Source organism: Pan troglodytes, chromosome 18, assembly GCF_028858775.2.
Source record: "Pan troglodytes isolate AG18354 chromosome 18, NHGRI_mPanTro3-v2.0_pri, whole genome shotgun sequence".
Classification (NCBI taxonomy): Eukaryota; Metazoa; Chordata; class Mammalia; order Primates; family Hominidae; genus Pan; species Pan troglodytes.
Genome location: NC_072416.2, coordinates 22078439 through 22096365, shown reverse-complemented (window position 1 = coordinate 22096365; position 17927 = coordinate 22078439). Strand labels below are relative to the sequence as shown.

The 17927-nt window shown below is 45.3% G+C and overlaps 1 protein-coding gene across 4 annotated transcripts in view; it reads right to left on the bottom strand.

Annotated features, from left to right (window-relative positions):
* Positions 1-17927, bottom strand: part of TMC5 (transmembrane channel like 5) — an 87306-nt gene that overhangs the window by 26225 nt on the left and 43154 nt on the right. For 3 of the 4 annotated variants that reach the window (XR_010152570.1, XM_016929563.3, XM_016929562.4), the window contains exons 6-10: positions 11267-11366; positions 8227-8314; positions 7570-7818; positions 5366-5517; positions 1763-1907 (exon numbers count right to left, since the gene is read on the bottom strand). Coding sequence is in view for 3 of the 4 variants with exons in the window: in XM_016929563.3 (XP_016785052.3) it covers positions 1763-1907; positions 5366-5517; positions 7570-7818; positions 8227-8314; positions 11267-11366 (734 nt within the window). In the remaining variant the exon portion in view is untranslated. Of the gene's footprint in view, positions 1-1762; positions 1908-5365; positions 5518-7569; positions 7819-8226; positions 8315-11266; positions 11367-14583; positions 15249-17927 lie in introns of those variants that run through there. The other variant, XM_016929564.3, reaches the window with a different exon arrangement.

Sequence of the window (17927 nt, the reverse complement as noted above, 5' to 3'; positions counted from 1 at the left end):
GGGCCAAGAATCTCCAAACACTGCTTCCATCTTACAGAAACAGTTGGAATTAATAGATCGGGACCATGTTCTTAAGAAAAGCACACTGAGGTCACAAAATTCTTTCTTGAAGAATAAGGTTGGGTATCTACATTGAGAAAGAAGCTCACATCTGCAACCCTCTTGTCGAAGCCCCTTTATTTGGCTGGGTTTGGTGGCTCACACCTGAATTTCCAGCATGTTGGGAGGCCGAGGTGGGAGGATCACTTGAGCCCAGGAGTTCAAGACCAGCCTGGGCAACAGAGTGAGATTCTCTCTCTACAAAAAATTTAAAAATTAGTTGGGCATGGTGGTGTGCACCCATAGTCCCCACTACTCAGCAGGCTGAGGTGGGAGAGGCTAACTGGATTCCAGGAGGTCGACACTGCAGTGAATTATGATTGCACCACTGCACTCCAGCTTGGGTGACAGAGCAAGACCTTGTCTCGAAAATCATAAAAAAAAAAAAAATTTAAAGCCCCTTTATTTATAAAATCAGCTTGCTCTTTTTTTTTTCTGGAGATGGAGTTTCGCTCTTGTTGCCCAGGCTGGAGTGCAGTGGCGCGATCTTGGCTCACTGCAACCTCTGCCTCCTGGGTTCAAGCGATTCTCCAGCCTCAGCCTCCTGAGTAGCTGGGATTACAGGTGCCCGCCACCACGCCCGGCTACTTTTTTGTCCTTTTTTTAGTAGAGATGGGGTTTCATCATGTTGGCCAAGCTGGTCGTGAACTCCTGACCTCATGATATGCCTGCCTCGTCCTCCCAAATTGCTGGGATTAGAGGCATGAGCCACCAAGCCCAGCTGCTTTTTTTTTTTTTTTAATAAGTTTGTGTCTATAGACCAGGTTTCTCAACCTCTGCACTATTGACATGGTGGCTGCATAATTCTCTGCTGCAGGTGCTGTTCTACGCATTGTAGGATTTTTAGCAGCATCACTGGCCTCTACCCACTAGATACCAAGAGCACCCTCTTCCCAATTGTAACAATCAAAAAAGTCTCTAGAGGTTGTCAAATGTCCCCCTGAGGGGCCAGATTTCTCTGGGTTGAAAATTATTGCCCTGGCTGGCTCACGCCTGTAATCCCAGTACTTTGGGAGGCCAAGGCGGGTGGATCACTTGAGGCTAGGAGTTTGAGACCAGCCTGGCCAATATAGTGAAACCTCATCTCTAAAAAATTCAAAAATTAGCCAAGTGAGGTGGCAGGTGCCTGTAATCCCAGCTACTTGGGAGGCTGATGTAGCAGAATCGCCTGAACCCGGGAGGCAGAGGTTGCAGTGAGCCAAGATCATGCCACTGCACTCCAGCCTGGGCGGCGGAGTGAGATTCCGTTAAAAAAAAAAAAAAAAAAAAAAAAAAAAAAAAAACCAGCTGGGCGCGGTGGCTCACGCCTGTAATCCCAGCACTTTGGGAGGCTGAGGCGGGTGGATCACGAGGTCAGGAGATTGAGACCATCCTGGCTAACACAGTGAAACCCCGTCTCTACGAAAAATACAAAAAATTAGCCGGGCATGGTGGCAGGCGCCTGTAGTCCCAGCTACTCGGGAGGCTGAGGCAGGAGAATGGCGTGAACCCGGGAGGCGGAGCTTGCAGTGAACCGAGATTGCGCCACTGCACTCCAGCCTGGGCAACAGAGTGAGGCTCCAATTCAAAAAAAAAAAAAAAAAAGGAAAAGAAAAGTTACAGGTATACTGGAGAAGGGAAGGAGACCAGCCGATGGCAAATGAGTAAAGTGAGCTCGCCTTACCCTTATCTCAGTGCTAAGATTCTTCTGTTTTAGCTTCACAGCTTTTTCTTGAGTGACAGTGAAGTCCCAGCAAAAGATCAGCTTGGTGATCCCTCCGGAGTAAATGTGGGGATTAATGAAGTTGTTCCGGAAATACTTGGCCATGCTAGAGAAGGCAGAAAGCAGAACACCTGAAGGTTATTATGGCCGTCACTGGGAGTGCAGGGCTTCAACAAAGGGCAGCCCTATTATTAATGGTGAAAGGCAATGTGAAGAGTTAGCCCCAAGCTGTTGGCCTGGAGGAGTGTGGTCACCACACAGTGGTTAAACAAGCACTGGCTTTGGGGCTGCACAGGCCTGGCTTGCAACCCTGGATCTGCCAACTGGGGGATTTTTGTCTTGTGAATGGTTCTGATTCTCAGCCTCAGTTTCCATATCTGTAGAGAGGGAATAACAATAAAACACCTCACAGATTTTTTTTTTTTTTTTTAGACAGTTTCACTCTTGTCTCCCAGGCTGGAGTGCAGTGGTGTGATCTCTGCTCACTGCAACCTCCACCTCCAAGGTTCAAGCGATTCTCCTGCCTCAGTCTCCCAAGTAACAGGGATTACAGGTGTCCATCACCACGCCCGGCTAATTTTTGTATTTTTAGTAGAGGCAGGGTTTCACCATGTTGGCCAGGCTGGTCTTGAACTCCTGACCTCTAGTAATCCACCCAGTTCCCTGTTGCTGCTACAGCAAATGACCACCAACTTAGCGGCCAAAAACAACACAAATTTGTTCTTTTACCCTTCTAGAGATCAGAAGTCAGAAAATGTTTTTTCTTGTTTTTGTGTTTTTTGTTTGTTTAGGGATGAGGTCTTGCTGTATGGCCCAGGCTAGAGTGCAGTGGTGTAGTCATAGCTCACTGCAGCCTCCACCTCCTGGGCTCAAGCCATCCTCACGTCACAGCCTCCAAAGTAGCTGGAACTACAGGCACATGCCACCACACCCAGCTAATCAGAAAATGAGTCCACAGAGCTAAAATGAAGGTGTTGGCAGGGCTATGTTCCTTCTGGAAGCTCTAGGGAAGAATCCATTTCCTTGTCTTTTCCAGCTTCTAGAGGGTGTCCTCTTTCCTTGGCTTGTGACCACCTCCTCCAACTTCAAAGCCAGCAGGGTAGCATCTTCCCATCTCCCTGCTACTCTCTGACCTCCTGCCTGCCTCTTATAAAGACCCTTGTGATTCCATTGGGCCCACTGGGATAATCCAGGATAATCTCCCCATTTAAAAATCCTCAGTCACATCTGCAAAGTTCCTTTTGTTATGCGAAGTTACATATTCACCAGTTCTGGGGATTAGGATGTAGACTTCTCTGGGGGGGAGTCGGGGGAAATTATTCAGCCTTCCAAAGAGTCTATGCAGTGCTTACAGCAGCAAGCACTTGATGAAGGCACTGTTATGGTCATGGGCTGTCTCAGGCCCAGGAAGCCCTGAGCACACACACACAAATGCTGCACAAGATGGACGGATGCTGCTGTTCTGAAATTTGCCACCACTCAGTAACAGCAACTTTAGAATTATTTCTGGCCAGGCATGATGGCTAACACCTATAATCCCAGAACTTTGGGAGGCCCAGCAGGGGGGATTACCTGAGGTCAGGAGTTCAAGACCAGCCTGGCCAACATGGCGAAACCCTGTCTCTACTAAAAATAGAAAAATTAGCTGGGTGTGTTGGCATGAGCCTGTAATCCCAGCTACTCAGGAGGCTGAGACAGGAGAATCACTTGAACCTGAGAGGCGGAAGTTGCAATGAGCCAAGATCACACCACTGCACTCCAGCCTGGATGACAGAGCAAGACTCTGTCTCAAAATATTAATAATAATAATAATAAAATCATTTCCTACTTTGACAGAACAAAACAAAATCTCACTTTAGTTTGAATTAGTATGCTGGCAGTCAGGTTGCTATGGGTTGGACTGTGTACTTCCCAAAATTCGTATGTTGAAGTCCTAACCCCCTAGTACCTTAGAATGTGACTGTATTTGGAGGTAGGGTCTTTAAAGTGGTAATTACAGGCCGGGCGCAGTGGCTCACGCCTGTAATCCCAGCACTTTGGGAGGCTGAGGCGGGTGGATCACTTAAGGTCAGGAGTTTGAGACCAGTCTGGCCAACATGGTGAAACCCCATTTCTAACAAAATTACAAAAATTAGTCGGACGTGGTGGCGCATACCTGTAGTCCCAGCTACTAGGGAGGCTGAGGCAGGAGAATCCCTTGAACCTGGGGGACAGAGGTTGCAGTGAGCTGAGATCACACCACTGCACTCCAGCCTGGGCAACAGAGTGAGACTCCATCTCAAAATAAATTAATTAATTAATTAAAGTGGTAATTACATTTTTTAAAAATGGGGTCATTAAATTGTGTCCTAATTCAGTAGAAATGGCATCTTTATAAAAAAGGGAGATTAAGACACAGAGGGATAACCATGTGAAGACACAGGCAGGAGACAGTGGCCGTCTACAAGCCAAGGAGAGAGGCCTCAGAGGAAACCAAGCCTGCTGACACCTTGATCTTGGACTTCAGGCCTCCAGAACCATGAGAAAATAAATTTCTGTTGTTTAAACCAATGGTCTGCTGTACTTTGCTAGGCAGCCCTAGCAAACTAATACAGAGATTGCATGTTGCTTTTCTTTCTTTCTCTCTCTCTCTCTCTTTTTTTTTTTTTTTTTTTTTGAAACAGGATCTCCAGTTGCTCAGGCTGGAGTGTAGTAGACTGATCTCAGCTCACTGCAGCCTCGACCTAATGGGCTCAGGTGATTCTCCCACCTCAGCCTCCCGAATAGCTGGGAACACAGGTGTGCGCCACCAAGCCAGGCTAATTTTTTGTATTTTTAGTAGAGATGGGGTTTTGGTATGTTGCCCAGTCCAGTCTCGAACTCCTGGACTCAAGTGATCAGCCTGCATCAGACTCCCAGAGTGCTAAGATTACAGGCATGAGCACCGTGCCCAGCCTTTCATATGTGTATTTTCCATTTGTACCTCCTCTCTGATAGTTATCTATCATGTTCTTCCCTTCATATCATTGCTGGGGTAACTGCACCCTTATTATCAGGCTGACCAATTTCTTTAAAAGCACAGAAAAACCTCTCTTCCTCTGTCCAAGCTCTTATTTTATATTGCAGGACAAGGAATAATTGGACAGCAATGGAAAGTCAAAACTGCAGGCTGGGCACGGTGGCTCACGCCTGTAATCCCAGGACTATGGGAGGCCGAGGCGGGTGGACCACCTGAGGTCAGGAGTTTGAGACCAGCCTGGCCAACGTGGTCAAACCCCATCTCTATTAAAAATACAAACATTAGCGGGGCATGGTGGCAGGTGCCTGTAATCCTAGCTACTCGGGAGGCTGAGGAAGGAGAATCACTTGAACCTGGGAGGTGGAGGTTGCAGTGAGCCCAGATTGCGCCACTGTACTCCAGCATGGGTGACAGAGCGAGACTCTATCTAAGAAAGAAAAGAAAAGAGAGGAGAGGAGAGGAGAGGACTGCAGAGAAACTGTTACCTGGGTAATTTTTGAATTTCTTGGATTTTTGCCGAAATCTAACATGACCCTCAGAATCAGGAAATGTAGATGCTTCCATACCTGAACAGCAAACTGAAGAAGCAGGTGGTCAAGCATGCTCCGATTGTGAAGATGTAGGCCAGCTGCATGTTGTAGGATGCCCCGCTGTTCCCGTGCTGGATGGTGGAATTGGTGTAAAAGCCATAGTACATCACTGTGTCCCTAAAATAACCCTGAAAGGTACAATAAACCATAGGTCAGGTGGATCTCCTGAAAAAAAAGGTAAACGATTATGGTCATGACAGTTGACCTCTCCTGAATACAAGAAGCCTGGGCCAGTCAGTTTAGACATTTTGTTTTCCAGGAAAGGGGCACTGAGAATTTGGACATTGTGTCACTGGGCTCTCAGACTTGAAAAGAAATCCAGTGTAACTTTACAATGGAGACATTGAGCTGTTACCACCTGGCCCAGTGACCAAGTGAAACATCAGCAAGAAGACGACAGCCAGGCCTCTCGTTTCACCAGTATTATGTGCCTCTGTCACCAGTATTATGGCTAAACATGCTTAATAGGAAACAAATCAAGCCTATAGGCCTACATTTCAGTGCACAGGAAATAAGAAGCCAGAGAAACAAATTCTAGAAACCACTAGGAAATCATCAGACAATTCCAGAAGGTAGGATGTTGGAATCTACATAGCAGTAGGCCCAATTTCTGCAATAAGCCAATGTCAAGAAAAAAGGGGCTGGGCTGGGGAGATTATTTATTTATTTATTTATTTTTTTGAGATGGAGTCTCACTCCGTCACTCAGGCTGGAGTGCAATGGCAAGATCTCAGCTCACTGCAACCTCCCGGGTTCAAGCAATTCTCCCTGCCTCAACTTGCCTAGTAGTGGGGATTACAGGTTTCTGCCACCACATCCGGCTAATTTTTGTATTTTAAGTAGAGATGGGGTTTTGCCATGTTGGCCAGGCTGGTTTCCAACTTCTGACTTCAAGTGATCCACCCGCCTCGGCCTCCCAAAGTGCTGGGATTACAGGAGTGAGCCACCGTACCCGGCTGATTATTTTAGATTAATAGAGATTTAAGTTGGGGGGGGGGGACACAGAATGTAAAATCTGATTGTTGACTGAATCCTAGTCTGAATAAGCAAGTTATGAAAGACATTTTGGGGTCCAGGGAGGGAGGGAGGAAGGAAGGAAGGAAGGAAGGAAGGAAGGAAGGAAGGAAGGAAGGAAGGGAGGGAGGGAAAGAGGGAAAGAAAGAAAGAAAGAAAGAAAAAGAAAGAAAGAAAGAAAGAGAAAAAGAAAGAAGACAAAAGGAAAGGAAAAGAAAGAAAGGCTTATAGTACAATCCTATCCTCTGTTTATTTTTAAAAGCATAATAATCTATGTGCCTGTCATCTATTTGGTTTTTCTTTTATCAAGTATGTATCTATCAATGTTTGTACAGGAAGAAAAAAACAGTCTACAAAGATATATCTCAAAATGGGGAGTTAGACAAAGAAAAAAATATAAAATGAACTTTCTCTTAGTTTTCTTCTATAGTAGGAATTTTTCAAAAGGAACATTGTATTTTGTAGAAATAAAAATAAAAAAGAAAGAAAATATAGATCTATAAACACCAACACAAGAAAATGCCCACCACATATTGCTAAGTAAAAAAAAAGCAAGTTGTAGATAATATACAATGAATAATTCATCTTTTGTAAGAAAAGAAAAGAATGCCTCTGTACGTGCACAGAAGTGTCCATATGTTTGCCAAAAAAGTGTGTGGATAAAAACAAACTGTTCAAGATGGTTGCCTCTGGAGACAGAAATTCTACTACGATGTGTGTATGTTACTTTGCAGGAAAACACTTGATTGATTGATTGATTGATGATTGAGACAAGGCCTCGCTCTGTTGCCCAGGCTGGAGTGCAGTGGGGGAATCTTGCTTCACTGCAATCTCTGCCTCCTGGGCTCAAGCAATCCTCTCACCTTAGCCTCCTGAGTAGCCAGAAGTACAGGTGTGTGCCACCATGCCCTGCTAATTTTTGCATTTTTGTAGAGACGGGGTTTTGCCATGTTGCCTAGGCTGGTCTCCACTGCTTTGGCCTCCCAACTTGCTGGGATTACAGGCATGAGTCACCACACTCAGCCAGGAAAACATTTCAAACATCCACTTTCCCCATCAGTTGACCCCCAGGCAAAATGAGAGGTGTGAGTGGGTGACCGGCAAGGCACGTCCCTGGGTTTCTGAGGTGATTGGTGTACTTGGGGTAGGGGAAGTTGAGGACTTACCACCCCAGTGAAAAACTCCAGCCCAGTGAACTGGAGGGTGTTCTTTTCGGCCACGGTAAACTGAGGGATTATGATGAAGCTGAAGTTCAGGATGAATGAGAAAATGTTGAACTTCAAAAGCCATCTCAGAAAGTTGAAATAGGAGAGGACGCTGGTTCCAAACTTGCCTCCAATGATCTTCAGCGTCTTCTGCCACAGGCTGATGGAATTCAGAATTTCTGACAGGCTGTTCTTGGATCTCCGATAAGCCTGGAATCAGGATTCAAAGCAGGTGTGGCTTGCTGTTGACTCAACAAATATCGACTGAGCAGGTGCCATAATAACAGAAACAGCCACCATGTCTGGAGTATTGTTAAGTGCAGGCACCATGCTAGGCATGTTTACAAATGTTATGTCAACTCTAAGGTGGAGCTATTATGACCTTCCCAGGTTTGCTGTTGAAGGTGCCACTCACAATGGCCAAGTTGGCCAATGAACTCAGCAACCTCTTAGTTCTTCCCCATGCCCACCTCGCTTTCCCACACCTGTACTAACTGTTGGCTCTGGGCAATGAAATTGCTCTGATTTTTGGTTCATCTTCCCCTTGAGTCCCCTTTCATCCTCACTCTCCTCCCTCCCTGTTTTCACCCTCTTGCTGTGCCTGTTTTACTGACTTACCCGGGAAATGGAGTTCAGACACTGAATACAGCAATTGAGCTGAAGGATATGATGGGTCTGTTTGCTTTTTTCTTTGTCAACTATTTTCCTGTAGGGAACAGCAAGAGAAAATGAGAGATACAAATGTTGTAACTCATTCATTCAAAAAATAGTTACATGGTGGCTCATGCCTGTAATCCCAACACTTCGGAAGCTGAGGCAAGAGGATCACTGAGGCCAGGAGTTCAAGACCAGCCTGAGCAAAATAGTGGGACCTTGTCTCTATTAAGAAAAAAATTAACAAAAAATAGCTGGGTGTGTTGGTAGTGCCTGCCTGTATAGTCCCAGCTACTCCAGAGGCTGTGGTGGGGGGATTACTTGGGCGCAAAAGTTTGAGACTGCAGTGAGCTATGATCACACCATTGCAGTCCAGCCTGGGCAACTGAACGAGACCTCATTTCTTTCTTCCTTTTTCTTATTTATTTATTTTTTTTTTTTTGAGATGGCGTCTCACTCTGTCACCCAGGCTGGAGTGCAGTGGCCTGATGGCGGCTCACTGCAGCCTCTGCCTCCCAGGTTCAAGCGATTCTCCTGCCTCAGCCTCCCGAGTAGCTGGGATTACAGGCGCCCACCATGCCCAGCTAATTTTTGTATTTTTAGTAGAGATGGGGTTTCCACCATGTTGGCCAGGCTGGTCTTGAACTCCTGACCTCAGGTGATCCACCTGCCTTGGCCTCCCAAAGTGCTGGGATTACAGGCATGAGCCACCACACCCAGCCGATCTGATGGTTTTATAAAGGGCAGTTCCCCTGCACATGCCGTCTTGCCTACCACCACGTAAGATGTGCCTTTGCTCTTCCTTCGTCCTCTGTCGTGATTGTGAGGCCTCCCCTGCTGTGTGGAACCGTGAGTCCATTAAACCTCTTTCCTTTATAAATCACCCAGTCTCAAGTATGTCTTTATTAGCAGAGTGAGAGCAGACTAATACAGATTCTCAACCTAGGGGGATTTTGCCCCCACACAATTGGCAATGTCTGGAAACTTTTCTGGTTGTGAAACTAAGGAGTGGAGAGGGGGTGATATTGGCATCAAGTACATAGAGATCAGAGATGCTGCTACACACCCTACAATGAACAAAACAGCCCCCACAACAGAGAAAGATCCAGCCCTCAGATGTTACTTGTACTGATATTGAGAAATCTTGCTATAAGGTCTTTGGAGCCCATATTCAGTGACAGAGGCAGCCATACAGAGTTCAAAATGGAAGTGTTTTCAGAAAGACACAGTCACAATTGGTCTCCTTACCCTTCCATGAACTCACCACATCTGCTTTGTTCTGGTTCTTTCTTAGCTTTCTTTGGTCCACCTCAAAGGCCCATCCCAATGTCATGGTCAATTGTCTTTCAAGGCCCAGCTCAAATGCCCCCTCTCTCCATTTTTCCCCAGCAAAGTCAGGGAGGGCAGACCTTTCTGGTCCTCCCATTGCAATCTCTATTTTGACTTGGCCTGACTTACTTTCTGCCATTTGTAATTTACTTGTTGACAAATCTATTCCACCCTGCCAGGATTTGAAATTTGTCTTTGAAACCTCAGAAAATCCTACATCCATGAATCACTTACTAGTAATTGTTGTTGCATCCACTCTACTACTTTCTGCCAACTATATCAAATTGAAAAACAGAAAAAAAAAGATTAAGCAACAATTAATGTAAACTCTGAAGGCTAAAACAGCCCTTACCCTCGGGTTTTGAATTCCTGAGCTTATAAAACTCCTAAGGTCTTTATGTATTTTTTCTTTTTTATTTTAGTTTATTTTTTTTTCCAATACAGAGTCTTGCTCTGTCACCCAGGCTGGAGTGCAGTGGTGTGATCTTGGCTCACTGAAACCTCTGCCTTCCAGGTTCAAGCGATTCTCCTGTCTCAGCCTCCCCAGTAGCTGGGATTACAGGCGCATGCCACCACACCCGGCTAAGTTTTGTATTTTTAGTAGAGACAGGGTTTCACCATGTTGGCCAGGCTGGTCTCAAACTCCTGACCTCATGATCTGCCCGCCTAAGCCTCCCAAAGTGCTGGGATTACAGGCATGAGCCACTGCACTAGTCTGATCTTTATTTTTTAAGTAAAGATTTTATTTAGCGTAGTTTGAGATTTACAGTAAACTTGCAAAGACAGTAAAGAAAACTTCCATATACCACTCGCTAGTTTCCCCGTTAATATTTTACATTTCCATGGTAGGTTTATCAAAACTAAGATACCAGTACTGGTATGTTACTATTACTTAAACTCCAGACTATTCAGATTTTACCAGTTTTTCCACCGATGTCCATTTTCTATTCCAGGATCTCGTCCAGGATACCACATTGCATTTACTTGTCATGTCTCTCTTTTTTAATTTTCATTTTTTGTAAAGATGGAGTCTCACTATGATGCCCATGCTGGTCTCAAACTCCTGAGCTCAACTAATCCCACCACCTTGGCCTCCCAAAATGCTGGGATTACAGGCGTGAGCCACCACACCCAGCCTGTCATGTCTCTGTAGAACTTTCCACTCCATGATAGTTTCTCAGACTTTCCTTGTTTTTGATGACTTTGACAGTTTCAAGGGGTACTGGTTGAGTATTTTGTAGAATATCCTTCAGTTGGGATTTGCCTAATGTTTTTCGCTGTTTAGACTGGGTTTGTGGGTTTTAGGAGAGAGTAGCACAGAGGAGACGTGTTTCCCCCATCACATGACTTATCTTTGGGGATGTTAACCTTGAGTCTTGGCCAAGGCAGTATTAAGCAGACTCTCCACTGGAAAGTTACACCCCTCTCTTCCTTCCACGCCCTACTCTTTGGAAGCAGCTCACCAAGCAGAGCCCACACTCCAGCCCAGGAGCAGGAATTAAGCTGTAGCCCCTGGAGAAAGGAGTACCTACAGAGGGCATTTGAAATTTTTCTGTCAGGAATATTTGTCTCTTCTATTGTGCTTATTTATTTCTTATCTTTTTGAGATGGGGCAAAAGTAGAGGATTGAGGTTCGCATGAAATCTGAGAAAGAAGAAAAGCCTTTGGTCCATACCTAAGGTTCCTTTTCTCTTCCATGGTCCTTGGCTGGTTCCTGATGGCTTTAATTCTGTCTCTGGATGTCATGGGTATAAGAGATGCGATTAACTTCTGTCCTATGAAAGAAATTAATGGAATTTAATTTCTTTTTTCTTTAACAGAATCGTAACACTGAAATGTGGTGCTGAAGTCAGAGCACGTAACACAAGGGAAGAAGTTTATGGACTTGGGGATCTCAAAGATCACAAAGGAAAACAACAAAAAAACACATATATGTGTTAAAGCTCAAAGTGAGAGCAAATGAATAATGGCTGCACTTTATTCCAATTCAGTGTTTTTCTCTTTCCTGTAACAAAAAACATTTAGCAAAGTCAATAAGATCCTGCGTGTTTGGTCACCCTACCTCTTCTATTTTTTTTTTTTTTTTTTTTTGAGACAGGATCTTGCTGTGTCACCCAGGCTAGAGTGCAGTGGCACAATCACAGCCCACTGCAACACTGATCTCCTGGACTTAAGCGATCCTCCCACCTCAGCCTCCCAAAGTGTTGTGATTACCTCAATGCACCACCATGTCTGGCTAATTTTTTAATTTTTTTGTAAAGCTGAGGTCTCACTACATTGCCCAGGCTGGTCTTGAACTCCTGGGCTCAAGCGATCCTCCCACCTCAGCCTCCAGAGTAGCTGGGACTACAGGCACACACCACGACAACCAGCTAATTTTTTAAAATTATTATTTGTAGAGATGGGGTCTTGCTATGTTGCCCAAGGTGGTCTCAAACTTCTGACCTCAAGAGATTTCCCACCTCAGCCTCCCAAACTGCTAGGATTACAGGTGTGAGCCACCACGCCTGGCTCTCTTGCTTTAATATCCCACATCACTTCCTTTTGCCCCTGACCCCAGGTTCAAGAGACTTCTCACATTCCTTGACTATTGCTGAATGCCCTTCCACCTTCCTAGAAGTACACCCTCCTCTTCTCCTGCTAACTCATATTCACATTTGCAGTCAATGTGGCAGATGCTATTGTCTACCCCAAATTCATTTCCTCCTTGTTAATGGAATTCCAATTGTGTTTAGGAATCTACCTGCCTCCCTCACATGGCCCTGAGCTTCCTTGAGGTGGAGCCTATCTCTAGGCCCAAAGAGCAAGTTTTAGTCTGAGTGAACCAATCCTCACGGTCCTGTCCCCTTGCAGGTGACTGGTTTAAGCACAGGCATGTGACACAGCATTAGCCAATGTCCTCTGAGAGGTGGTGTGCTGAGAAATTTCTCGGAAAATATTTCTTCCTTCTCAAAAAAAAAAAAAGGCAAAAAACAAGAAAAAGACAGATGTCTCTTCCTCTGATTATTGTTGTGTCTGCATGTGATGTGAGAAGTGCTATTGCTATCCTGTAGCAAAGAAGCCAGCAGCGGGGCAGCGATACCGTGCTGAGGGTGGCCGAGGGACGGAGGGAGCAAGCTGGCTCCTTGGTCACAGCACAGGGTTAGAATGGACCGCCGGGAAATACAATGTTCATCGTAATGACATAGTTGAGGTGTAAGGGGAATTCCCAAAAGAGGACCACCAAATCTCTCTGCTGAGGATGAGGAATTTGTGCCTCTCCTGGGTAGGAAGGGTGAGTAGATTGAGAGGAAGAAACATGGAAGAGGAAAATATACAGAGATCCAGGGAGCCAGCAGTGTGAGAGGTGATGCCCTAATCTTCTTCAGTAAAGGGCCTAAACCTACTAAATGCTTTGTGTGAGTAAAGGGATATTTTTCTTCTCCCTGAAATCATTGAGAGCTGCTTGACTTTATGCCTGGAATACTGTGGGGGTGAAACAGAAACAGCCTCTCTGGGCCAGGCATGGTGGCTCACACCTGTAATCCCAGCACTTTGGGAGGCCAAGCCAGGCAGATCACCTGAGGTCGGGAGTTCAAGACCAGCCTGGCCAACATGGTGAAACCCTGTCTCTACTAAAAATACAAAAAAATTAGCCAGGCGTGGTGTCAGGTGCCTGTAATCCCAGCTACTTAGGAGGCTGAGGCAGGAGAATTGCTTGAACCCAGGAGGCAGAAGCTGCAGTGAGCTAAAATCATGCCATTGCACTTCAGCCTGGGCAACAAGAGTGAAACTCTGTCTCAAATAAATACATTAAATTAAATTAAATTAAATTAAAAGAAACAGTATCTCCATTGGCCTCAGGAGCAGAGAGGCTGGAAGGTCTCAGCTAAGATCTGGTTTCCTGATGATCTTGCCAACAAGAGACATCCTATCTGTTGCCTGACCAGGGTGAGGAGGAATTAGCCCAAAGTAAGACAGTGTGGCGATTAAGGATGCAGGCTTCAGGCTGGATGTGGTGGCTTACACCCGTAATCCGTCCCAGCACTTTGGGAAGTCAAGGTGGGCAGATCACCTGAGGCCAGGAGTTCGAGACAAGGTTGGCCAACATGGTAAAACCCCATCTCTACTAAAAATACAAAAATTAGACGGGTGTGGTGACATGCACCTGTAATCCCAGCTACTCAGCAGGCTGAGGCATGAGAATCACTTAAACCTGGGAAGCAGAGGTTGCAGTGAGCCAAGATTGTGCCTCTACACTCCAGCCTGGGTGACAGCAAGACTTTGTCTCAAAAAAAAAAAAAAAAAAAAAAAAAGAATGTAGTCTTGGGAATCAGATAGACCTGTATTTGGGCCCCAGATCTTCCAGGTCACTAAATTTATCTGAGCTTCAGTTTCCTCATCAAGCAAACGGAAATACCACCTCAAAGGTGTGGAGTGCAGGGAGTACATAAAACTCAATTCGATGGATAACAAAAAGCAGGTGCTCTGCAGAGCACAAGGCATACAAAATAAGCTTGATAAAAATAAGCTCTTGTTAGGGATGTCTTAAATTGATCCCTTCCTTTGTCCTTGGCTTCCTTAGTTCAACCACAAAACCTTCCGCCCTTCCATATTACTCAATGTCCTTCTTTTAGAGACAGGATCTTACTCTGTCACCCAGGCTGGGTTGCAGTGGTGCCATCAGAGCTTGCTGCAGCCTCCAACTCCTAGGCTCAAGTGATCTTCCCACCTTAGCCTCCTGAGTAGCTGGGACCACAGGTGTGCACCATCATGCCTGGTTATTATTTTTAAAATTTTTTTGTAGCAATGAGGTCTCCCTTTGTTGCCCAGGCTAGTCTCGAACACCTGGGCTCAAGTGTTCCTCTTATCTTGGCCTCCCAAAGCAGTAGGATTATAGGTGTGAGCCACCATGCCTGGCCCCACTTGATATCTAAAAAGTAAAATATGCTGTGGACAATGAGGAAGCCTTTTTTCCTACTCCCCTACTTCTCTTCCCCAGCATTTCACTACCTTGAACAGTTTCATGTGAAGAACCAGGAGTGTCTATGCCCATGCATTCCAGGCTATGAAGGGTCTGAGACATCGACTCATTCAAAGATGTTGAAAACCGCAGCACCTGGTTACCCTTTTGGTCATTCCTTTTGCTGACTGTCTGAGAGTCTATCACATCAATGTCAGATATTGACGAAACCATGTTGATGCTTGAGTCTAGCAGCACCTTTTCTTGAAAAATCTGATTTGAGGATGGGTGGCTTTGGACCCCAGAGGAAACATTCTCAACCTGTATGATGATTTCATTCACGTGGTCATCGGACAGCATCTCCTGCCTCCTGCAAGCCTTCTTCTCCACTGGGGTGGGCTTCCTGAGACTTCATACAGCAGTCACACCCGCATTGATTGGGACTCGCAGGGAAAAAGTGATGATGATCACAAAGGGATACACCATTCACATTATTTTTAAAATGCCAGGATGAGCTCACCAAAGCCACCCCTACACAAATCACAACATAACTCCCTGCATCTAACCCCTGAGGAGTTTTCTCAGGAGAAGGAGTGTTTTCCTGCAGAGAATTCTGTCTTGGTAGCTAGGCAAGAAATCGAAAACAGAATCTTTCATTTAAGACAATGGGATTCTAGAAACAGAAGGAAGATATTTTTCTAAATGACTCATAGTCAAAGGGCAAGATTTTTTTTTATAATTTAGTGCCTCTGGCCTAGAACTTATATATATACATATATATATATGTTCTAAATATACATATATATGTTCTAAATATACATATATATGTTCTAAATATACATATATATATATTCTAAATGCGTATATATATATATATTTTTTTTTTTTTGAGATGGAGTCTCGCTATGTCACCCAGGCTGGAGTGCAGTGGTGCGATCTCAGCTCACTGTAACCTCCACCTCCCAGGTTCACGCCATTCTCCTGCCTCAGCCTCCCAAGTAGCTGGGATTACAGGCGCCCGCCACCATGCCCGGCTAATTTTTTGTATTTTTAGTAGAGACGGGGTTTCACCACGTTAGCCAGGATGGTCTCGATCTCCTGACCCCGTGATCCTCCTGCCTCGGCCTCCCAAAGTGCTGGGATTACAGGCGTGAGACACAGCACCTGGCTGAACTTATGTTTTATATCTGTAGTTTTATCTGCCTGTAGAAATCCACATGGGTTTACAGGGATACAATTATTATCTCCGGATGCCTTAGGTAGTGGACTCTGCTATTTGTCCGGCTCTCAGTCTCTAGTCTTCTTCTTTCTCACACCAGCAAAAGCTCCATTTCCTGTGCAGACATAGTGCTCAAAGTCTCCCAGTGTTCTTTGCGGCTAAGGGTGGGCCTGTGACTCAGTTTTAGCCAATGAGACTTGTGGCTTCCAGGAATACTCTTTCAAAGGGGACAGTTTGCCTGGGTTCACAATTTGCCCTTCACCAGTCTTCCTCCAGACATTTTGAAAAGAAGAGAATGAACGTTCACCTGCTAAGGATGGTAGAGAAAAAGGCTGCAGAAGGGGCTTCAGTCCTTGAGGGCATCACGGGTGGAGCTGCTGTACAAACTTTGCACTTCCTCCCTCCATGCTTCTTGTTTTTTTACTTTTTAAAAATTTTTATTTATTTATTTATTTAGAGACAGAGTCTCGCTCTGTTGCCCAGGCTGGAGTGCAGTGGCATGATCTTGGCTCACTGCAGCCTTTGCCTCCTGGGTTCAGGCAATTCTCCTGCCTCAGCCTCCTGAGTAGCCTGGCAAATTTTTGTATTTTTTGTAGAGACGAGGTTTCACCATGTTGGCCAGGCTGGCCTTGAACTCCTGACCTCAAGTGATTCGCCTGCCTCAGCCTCCCAAAGTGCTGAGATTACAGGCATGAGCCACCGCATGTAAAAAAAAGTACAAATTTTTAAACTTTTTTTTTTTAGAGATGAGGTCTTGCTCTGTTTCCCAGGCTGGAGTGCAGTGGTGTGATCATTACTCACTGCAGCCTTGACCTCCTGGGATCAAGTAATCCTCCTGCTCCAGCCTCCTGAGTATCTGGGACCACAGGGGCACCACCATGCCCAGCTATTTGTTTTTTTTTAAAGACATAGGGTCTCACTTTGTTGTCCAGGCTGGTCTCGAACCCCTGGTTTCAAGCAATTCTCCCACCTTGGCTTCCCAGAGTGCTGGGATTACAGGTGTGAACCATTGCACCTAACCCACACTTCTCAGTACATGAGAAAAATAAACCCCTTTATTGCTAAGCCACGTTTCTGTTCCAGTGCCAGGCACATAAACACAATTCCTATCCAATAGATCTAATTTCAAATCACCTAGGCCTAGTTGTTTATTTAATAGTTGTAGAAATTGAGGTGCAGAGAGCTGAACGGACGCTGCTCCTCCTCATCACACTTTCATTAAATGTCAAAATTGAACTAGACCCTACGTACTCCTTCTCCCAACAGTGATAATTAACAGTAATGATACCTGCCATTACTGCAGGCCAAGTACTTTAAATAGAGCACAACATTTACACTATTAAGTAGATATTAAAATCAACCCCATTTTATAGCTAAGAAAACTGATGCTTCATGAAATAATTTGTCACAAAACCAGCAAGCAGTAGAGCTGGGGTCAAATCCAGATTGCTCTGAACCCAAAGCAGAACTCTTAGTCATTTCACTCTGGCCCCTTCCTGTAACAAGAGGCTGGTATATCATTCATTCATTCTTGCCAGGTGTGGTGGTTTATGCCTCTAATCACAGCACTTTGGGAGGCCGAGGTGGGTGGATCACTTGAGGCCAGGAGTTCAAGACCAGCCTGGCCAACATGGTGAAACTCTGTCTACTGAAAATACAAAAATTATCCAGGTGTGGTGGCAGAGGCCTGTAATCCCAACTGCTTGGGAGGCTGAGGCTGGAGAATTGCTTGAACTCAGGAGGTAGAGGTTGCAGTGAGCCGAGGTCACTCCACTCCACTCCAGCCTGGGGGACAGAGTGAAACTCTGCCTCAAAAACAATAACAAAAAAGATGCTGGTGTATCATTCATTCATTCTTGCCAACTGAGGTGGTGGCTCACACCTGTATTCTCAGCTACTTGGGAGGCTGAGGCGGGAGGATTGCTTGAGCCCAGGAGTTTGAGAACAGTCGGGGCAATATAGTGAGATTCCATCTCAAAATATTCATTCATAAATGAATGAATATAAGCACGCACACTATGTGGAAGGCGCTTCCTAGGGACACAGCATAATTAATTCATCAAAGCTATACTTTATCAGGCTATCTTTTGTTTTTCTTTCTTTCCTTTTTTAGGCAAGGTCTCACTCTGTCCCCTAGGCTGGAGTGCAGTAGGGTGATCTTGGCTCACTGCAGTG